This window comes from Octopus bimaculoides, chromosome 18 (assembly GCF_046866305.1).
Source record: "Octopus bimaculoides isolate indiv1 chromosome 18, ASM4686630v1, whole genome shotgun sequence".
NCBI classification, from domain to species: Eukaryota; Metazoa; Mollusca; class Cephalopoda; order Octopoda; family Octopodidae; genus Octopus; species Octopus bimaculoides.
Window position 1 is genome coordinate 49,144,881 of NC_142945.1, and position 8,971 is coordinate 49,153,851.

Below are 8,971 nucleotides of genomic sequence, written 5' to 3' on the forward strand. Positions count from 1 at the left end.
GTTATCCCCACCGCTTTTCCCTAAATGTTAAAACCGACGTAAACGAGAGAGTCTTGTTTCTCTTAGATAAATATTTCTCAGATAATCACAAATACAGAAAGATCTTCAACCGTCACTCAGTTAAATTGTTCTATAGGTGGTGCCCCAGTATGAAGAACATCCTTACCCGGAATCACCACCAAAAGTCCACTTCCATTTGTAACTGTTGGGACGCTAGAGCTTGCCCACTTGACCAGGTGAGCATGATAAATATCGTTATATATAAGGCAGAAGTCACAGCAACGCTACATGATAACCAAACCGAACCGAACGGAAGAATTTCATTGGGTTATGCGAAGGCGACTTCAACAGACGCTATGCAAACCAATTACCTTATTTCCGGCTCTCGGAGAAAAGTAAAGCCACTAAATTGGCTAACCACGTATGGAGTTTGAAGACCAACTCCACGCCTCGTACAATCAAGTGAAAAATCGTAGAAAAATCCATGCAATATATTAATGGATCTAAGAAATGCAAGTTATGCATAACTAAAACATCACACGTCCTTTTTACATCTGAGGATTACACCGCACTGATGAATTACAGATCAGAAATTTTCAACAATTGTAAACATACAGACAAATTTCCTTTGGCGAATTGGGGGCACTAGCCTCTCCGGAATAAGTAGCCGTATTGCAGACTTTAGACCCCTCTCCATTCAATCAACACTAACTTACTTTATCAAGGTTTTACGGTCAAAGGTGACATAACTCTAATTCTCCATTTTTTCTTTCTCTTTTTCTTTTCTTTTTTGTTTTCTTTTCACCCCTCCACTTTTTGCATCCACCTTCCTCTCGTTTTTTTTTAAAGATTTCTATTGTTCTAGCTGGCAGAATCGTTAGCACGCCGGGCGAAATGCTTAGCAGTATTTCGGCCTTCACTACTTTCTGAGTTCAAATTCCGCCATGGTCGACTTTTCCTTTCATCCTTTGGGGGTCGATAAAATAACTATCATGAAACACAAGGGTCGATGTAATCGACTAGTCCCCTCCACCATAATTTCAGGCCTTGTGCCTTTAGTAAAAAGGATTATTATTATAATTATCATTTTGGTAGTTGTTGTTGCTGTTCCATTTTTGTAGATCACAAGCCCTTAAATGTCAATCAGTCCAGACATTTCAGTTGAGGAGCAGTCATCACCAAGCTAACAAAAGTCTCTTAGTGCTTCTTCTCCCGTACCTTACATAGACAAACCTTTCCTTCAAATCCTTACTGTATCAAAAAGTGCTGTCTTAACCTAGCATCAATTCAGGATCATCAATATTCCATTCTCACAAGAATGTGATTTCTCAACTGTATTTCCTCGAAAATTGCTGTTAAAATTTTCTTCAGCTTATTGCTCTTTCTCTGAATATTCCTGGTTTTGTAGTCCAATATTTAATGGTCGTTGGCCGAACAAAGAGAGAGTGAGGAATGTGAAAGAAAACTTGTAAGCATTATTTCTGGGAATTTCAGAAATTCAATTCGATGTTCATTTTATCTATTTCTGTATAAATACAACCAATTTATTCCTTCATCTTAAACACTAACAAGCGATATAGAACATTATCATATTAGTTAAACAAACTGCCTATTTATCTCCGACATTCTCAACAGAAAAATACAGTAATATTTCATATTAATCACCATTAAAAACTACTATAAAATGGTTGCAATTTACACAAAATACGAGGTTTAATATTACCTTTTGAGCAGGGTTGTACAAATAATTATCGATTATAGAACAAGTTCCCCGGTGACCACTATATATATGCATACATGTATGTATGTATGTGTATATATATATATATATATATATATATATATATATATATATATATATATATATATATATATATATATATTACGTACATATATATATGTAGATGTATATATATATATATATATATATATATATATATATATATATATATATATATATATATATGTATATATATATATATGTATATATATATATGTATATATATATATGTATGTATGTATGTATGTATGTATGTATGTATGTATGCATGTATGTATGTATAGCGTAACAGTAGTTATTCTGTTGTATATCTTTATCCACATTGTATATAACGTAGACATTAGATTAACTAAGGCGAAGTAGATAATTTTTTAGAATTGAGAAAAATCGTGATAAAACGTTTTAGCTTTTGATTTCTCCAATATTAACTTCATCCTTTATGTCGCTTTATCTAATTCTATGCTCTGGTCATGTGACAGGAGCTGCAGAGGAAGAAGGAAACTTGTAGCTGTGTAAATTTACGACACCGTTTAGATTTTAGGAGGTGGTATCAAAAAATTCCCGGAGTAGATCTGTAGCGCGCCAACAGATGACAGTACAGGGTTGCGTGCGCAGTGAGAACTAGCAGTGGCCTTCATGAGGCATTATGTCGAGTGATATTGCTGTGTTTACTTCGCAAACTGTCAAAATTGTTATACGCTTGGTGAACAGCAAGATTCGAAGCGATGATTTGTATATTAATTCTTCATACATTCCGGCAGAGGCGAACGCAAATGCGCTAATCGCAGTTGTGTTGGTCACAGGAGACAAACTACTTCTTCTCACGTGGTTCTGCGATCAATTCGACACCTGTTCAGGCTACGCTGATTTGATGGAGGCAGTGAGCACAGGCAAATCATGTGCAAATTGTTCAGCTAGAAATTGCAGAACCATCTTTCTCGGACAACATCATATATGCATGTATGTGTGTGTATGTATATAACTAAACATACAATATGTATATGTATGTATATAACTAAACATACTAAATATGTTTGTCTGAATGCATGTACACTCTCTTTCTTTCCCTTTGTCTCTCTCATACGTACACACATATCTGTTTTCAAATCTTTCTTTACTCTCAGTTCATTAATCAAAAATATAAATTTTTTTTTTGGAGGGGGGATTTTTTTTTTTTTTATTTACCTGTTTTTTTTTTTTCCTTTTTTTTGTCAAATTCTTCGAATATTTCGGCCTGTCTCATTGGTATTTTATTTATGGGCCTCACATACCAATTTTCTAGTTTTCAGGCTTGGCGGAAAATGAGACAAAAACGGAATGAAAAAGGAAAATTTCAGTGTAATACGGTACCGACAAATAACGCTAAAAAAAAAAAAACTGTCTCGACCATTCTATTTTGGGGTTGTCTGCTACTGTAATTGTCAGGATGAATTATATTGTTGGCGTATTTCCTCTTTCTTTATCTTTCTATTTGCTGTAGTTTTTATGTGTTTCTGTGTAATTATGATTATTTATGTGTTTGTGCGAGCATGCGTGCATTTCTATCTTTACTTACCACTTTTCCTTTCAAAGACGTAAACGATTCCTCGAAAATAGATTTTTTCCCTCATCTGAGATCTGAGAAAGGGGGAGAAAAAGACAAAGAAAGAAAGAAAGAAAGAAAGAATGTGAGAGAAATGGCAATGAGAGAGATTTGCTACAAATAGTATCGTATTATTTTCATGAAAGCAAAATTTTTCTAAATTTTTCGAAGTTCGCAAAAATAAAAAAAAAAATGAAATTTTGATTGTGTAAGGAGAAAAAGACGACGACGAAGGGTGCAGGATAAATGGCATTTAGCTTTACGTTGTACGAAAGAAATGAAATTGAAGGTGACGTTGCATACAGTGTCTCTTTGAAGGGTTTTAAAAGCGAAAGTGAAAGTAAGAATATATGGGAGACAAGAAAATTGTGTTTTCACGTGGCAGAATGGTGGAAGTGTTGGAAGAAAAATAGAAGGATTTCATCAACTGGTTTCATCAAAGCAACAGAGGTTGTTGTAAGTTTTGTATATTGGATACGCGTGTAAAGAACAGTAGCGCATGGACTAAGTATAAAAGCGCGAAGAATGTGTGTAGGGAGAAGTTGTGTATGCAAGTATTACATGGGTGGTAATACTTTTATACGGGTTATGTGTGTAGTTTTTTTGACAGCGTGTGTTTTACGTATTTGAAGTATGTGTTCGAAGAGAGCGTACTGGCTTTTCAATACTGTGTGTGAGTGATTAACTGTTGTTGGCATTCCGTTGCTTACGACGTCGAGGGTTCCAGTTGATCCGATCAATGGAACAGCCCGCTCGTGAAATTAACGTGCAAGTGGCTGAGCACTCCACAGACACGTGTACCCTTAACGTGGTTCTCGGGGATATTCAGCGTGACACAGTGTGACAAGGCTGACCCTTTGAATTACAGGCACAACAGAAACAGGAAGTAAGAGTGAGAGAAAGTTGTGGTGAAAGAGTACAGCAGGGTTCGCCACCATCCCCTGCCGGAGCCCCGTGGAGCTTTAGGTGTTTTCGCTCAATAAACACTCACAACGCCCGGTCTGGGAATCGAAACCGCGAGTCCGCTGCCCAAACCACTTTTCATAGATATGACAATAGAGTACCAAGTAAGAAGAAAAAAAAAAAAAAAAAAGCAAATGCGAAGGAGTAGCGGTTTGACCAGGAGATATTTCTTGATCTCTTAACTAGGCATTCTGTCGAGCGAGTGATGTTAATTCAGGAATCCTTCGGAGTGACTCCATTTTGGCCGTTTGTATTCGCGATCTTAATCATTCGGTCATTACCCAACATTCACATCTACAGATATGTATAGGCACGAAACCAAATTGAAGATAGTGAGTCTGTTTTTTTTTTTGTTTTTTTTTTTGTTTTTTGCCAACCTCTCTTCTTCCGAGGATCAAATGCTGGAGCTGGCCCATGACACGTTTCTGTTACGTCATAATTGAATTCAGAAGTAGTAAAAAATGTAAAAAAAAAAAAGGAAAAAAAGAAAAGAAAATGGAACATATATGACATGTCTGTCGTAATATAAACGTCAAGAAAGTTGGATGTAACTTAAACAGAGTCTCGGGTTGTTATAGTTTAGTTTCAGGTTGGTAGTGACCGGACAGACCTATGATTAAGGATAGGTTGTTTGCAGATATGACAGGAATTTGATACAATATCAAACAAAAGGAAAGAATTGTATCGATAAATACCGAAGAAAAAAATATGGAAAGAACGATAACAACAATATTTAACAGAAATACAGTCCCAGGTATATATGAATGATGATGGGAGGGGATATTATTGTGTCTATTGACTAGGATGTTAGGGCATTTGAGTTAGGGAAGAAACGATTGAAGTAGGATTGATTGACAGGTCATAGAAAGTCTTGATTGGGGCACCACATCGAGGAATAACCTGGCTGAGGTTGCCCCTTCCCTAACAACTGCCGACAAATGAAAATCATAAGTACGAGTTTATAAGAGAAATGAAATGACTTAATCTGCAAAACTAGCTGAATCTAGTTTTCGCGCGAAGTTATTTGAGTCTGGTTTTCTCGCAAACTAGTCGAATCTGGTTTTCTCGCGAAAGTAGTTGAGTCTGGTTCTCGCACAAAGCTAGTTGAGGCTGACTTTTCACAAAAGTAGTTTAATCTGGTTTCCTTGTAAAATTAATCGAGGTTGGTTTTCTCGCAAAACTTGGAATAGTTTCCTCGTGGAGCTAGTTGAGCCTGACTTTCTCGCAAAATTAGCTGAATCTGGTTTTCTTATAAAGCTTGTTGGAGTGGTTTTCTCGTAAAACTAATTTAAGTCTGGCCTTCTCGCAAAATTAACTGAAGCTGGTTTTCTCACAAAACTTTTTGGAGTTGTTTTCTCACAAAACTATTTGAGAGTTTGGTTTTCCCGACAAAAGTTCCTTACAGTTGTAATGGCTACTGGCAGTACTTCGACACATCGCTTTGAATATTTATTTCGCTGTCTTCAAAAGAAATTTTTGCAACGGAAGTAGAACGGACAGTCAACATAATAGACTAAAGGTGATGCAGTACGACCGTTTCAAGCGGCTCCATTTAATTGAACAATGCATTTAAATTGATGTTATGATTGCAGTAGCCATCCCACTCAAAATGTTCGTGAATAAGGTTTGTTTAACGATGATGAAAACACCCATGTTTCCAGAGGTGAATTATTCAAACCCCAAAGAATTCCTCTCGACACATGACTATGATGCCCACTCCCACTACTTCTGCTCATGATCAGAGATGTACATATCGTCATCTACCAAGAGACATGCTCAACTGGTTAAGGTCAATCAAATGACAAGCAAATCTGTGATATTGAGTAGAATATTTGCTGTAGCCCATCTTTTATACCAAAGACAAAACAATGTACATGATAACACTTCCAATCAGTTAAGATCAGAAGCCATGAGAACCAGTGCCTGGTTCTCTATCAGGACAAAATGCTTAGCGGTATTTCGTCTGCTGCTAAATTCTGAGTTCAAATTACGCCGATGTCGACTTTGACTTACATCATTTCGGGATCGATAAATTAAATACGAGTGAAACATTGGGGTCGATGTAATCGATTATCCCCTCCCCTATATTTGGGGCCTTGTGCCTCCAGTAAAAAGGATTATTATTATTGTTGTTGTTGGTAATAATAATATTAATAACAACAACAACAACTAAAATAACTATAAGAAATTTGATGCTACTTTAAGAAACCTTTTCATTTTCATTTTCATTTGTGTATTCTAGGGGAGAGATGTATGAGAATGTCTCGGCTGAAACTCATCAAGAACCAAAAATTGCCGACAAAAGAAATGCTCTCCGTGTTCGCATTTATTGGTGCACGCGCGCCACTTGACTTTTCTTTCAGACAACTGGAGGTTCTCGACAGTTTATTTTCAAAAGAAACTAGAGAGGATGACTCTTCAAAGCTGTATGGATCTGAAGATATCTTATTCGTGAAATCGTCAGAGCAGACCAATTTGAGCAAACAAGAAGAGCAGCCCAAAACATCTTGTAAAAAGTCATTGAGCCGGAGTCTTCGACTGAATAACAATTTTCTTAACAACATCGAAAACTTGCCTGCTATGGTGCAGGCATATTTCCAATTCCCTACTGATCTTGCCTGGCTGGATCTGTCATTTAACTATTTGAAGACCATCAGCTCTCAGATGTACAGATGCCCAAACCTTCAGATATTATACATGCACGGTAATGCGATAAGTAACCTGAACGACATTGATAATTTAGTTCCATTAACGAAGTTGACAAAGCTCACTTTACACGGAAATCCAATAGAGCAGATACAAAACTATAGAATCATCGTTATATCTCGTCTTCTAACTCTCAGAGAATTCGACTTCAGTTGTGTCTCTCTTTCAGATAGAGAATCGGGAGAAAGAATGCTACACGAAATGAAGGTGAAAAAGACTAGAAAGAAGACAAATTAAATTCCCACGTTCTTGTATTTAAGACGGAAATTCTTGAGTTTACACCCATATACGCAACACAAATACATATACAAGCACGCACGTACACAATCACAGTTAACGAACATTCAGTAATGCATAATCACACACAAGCACAAACAAACACAGTTGCAACTCTTCTCTTCTTTCGAACTCTCAAACACACACACACCACACACACCACACACACCACACACACACATCCTTTTAATTGTATATGCAGCTTGTACTGCGAGATATTTCCTTCAACATCCATGTAATGGGGTTCCTAAAATATTTCGATATCCTCAGTTAAAATTGCTTCCATTATCAACTAATAGTTACGTTTATTTGTGCCACATTGTATCATGTTCAGGATCGTCTTAGCAGCATTATAGGCCACCGGACCAATGAATACGCAAGGTCTTATACTATTTATTTACTGACACCAAGTCACAGCATACACAGATCAAAATTAGGCCCCTAGATCCGTAAGGCCCCTGGGTAACTGCACGGTGTATTCATGCTTTAAGGCGGTACTGGACACGCTGTATGGTAAGGCCTATCCATACAATGGCTATACCAACCACTCCAGCCATTTCAATTTATTTTTTTACTTCGGTGAAACTTTATACTTCGCCTTCAGCTTTAGAATTGGTTCTCCTCGCCTCGTTGATTATACTAGTATTGATTTTCAGCATGTAGCTATACCACCAGGAAAGACATTTGCAATACACACACACACACTAACATGCATGTCTGTGTTTATCTGTTATACACCGGTGCAAATTGCGTCCTCTTACGTCAAATGGCGATTTAGCCATTCGATAGAGAACGGTTGAAAATTCCAAACTGGTATCAGTGATCGACTAAAAGAAACAAATGAATCATTTGAAGGCAGTACTCCAGCATGGCCGCAGTCTGAAACCTGTCAAAGAATAAAAGAATACATAAAATGTAGCATAGTTTCTTTCTGTATTATTTTCCTTCATTCTTCAACTTCACTGCCACCCCTCAATCTGTTACAGATTTGTTTTTATAAAACCTTAGCCTCTTTCCTCCAACCGGTTTACTTTTCCTTACTCACGTTATCTTTTTCAATCGTCAGATGCATTCATTTATTCAAGTTTTAAAATATTAAGTATCTGTAAGCCTCGAAGTCATCAAATGTTTATAACAGTACCAGCGAATAAGAATGAATGATTGTTTTTGATGAGCAGCTAACGAGAAACTCGGAGTAATTAACTGGGGAAGCCTCATTTCTTCCACTGCCAAAATAATAATAACCCTTTCTACTGGAGGTACATGGCCTCAAATTTGGTGGGAGTGAACTAGTCGAGTATATCAACCCTCAATGTTTCACTGGTATTTAATTTATCGACTCCGAAAAGGATGAAAGGCAAAATCGACCTCGGCGGAATTTGAACTCAGAACGTAAGGACTGCCGAAATGCCGTTAAGCATTTTGCCCAGCATGCTAACGATTCTGCCAGCTCGCCGCCTTAATAATAACAATAATGATAATAACAATAATAACAATGATAATGATGGTGGTGGTGGTAGTGGTAGTGATGGTTGTGGTGACGATGTTGATGATGATTTGATTTTATTAAAATAAACAAATAAATGAAATCATTAATATTAGGAGTTCATTATTCGTCGCTTTGCTACAGGCAGAAAGACAAAATTTTAAAATTCAAAATGTTA

General features: G+C 36.9%; 1 protein-coding gene and 1 long non-coding RNA gene across 3 annotated transcripts in view; one reads left to right on the plus strand and one right to left on the minus strand.

The window, feature by feature from the left end:
• Positions 1 to 4,826, minus strand: part of LOC106877908 (uncharacterized) — a 19,896-nt gene extending 15,070 nt beyond the window's left edge. The window contains exons 1-2 of one of the 2 annotated variants that reach the window (XR_016245033.1): positions 3,336 to 4,826; positions 2,966 to 3,070 (exon numbers count right to left, since the gene is read on the minus strand). This is a non-coding gene — a long non-coding RNA (uncharacterized LOC106877908). The remainder of the gene's footprint in view (positions 1 to 2,965; positions 3,071 to 3,335) is intronic. The other variant, XR_016245034.1, reaches the window with a different exon arrangement.
• Positions 4,827 to 4,870: 44 nt separating this feature from the next.
• On the plus strand, positions 4,871 to 8,225 carry LOC106877901 (leucine-rich repeat-containing protein 51). Its single transcript, XM_014926952.3, has 2 exons — positions 4,871 to 5,079; positions 6,568 to 8,225. The coding sequence occupies exons 1-2, from the start codon at positions 5,034 to 5,036 to the stop codon at positions 7,266 to 7,268; spliced, it is 747 nt and encodes a 248-aa protein (XP_014782438.1). The 5' UTR covers positions 4,871 to 5,033; the 3' UTR covers positions 7,269 to 8,225.
• The last annotated feature ends 746 nt before the right edge of the window (positions 8,226 to 8,971 follow it).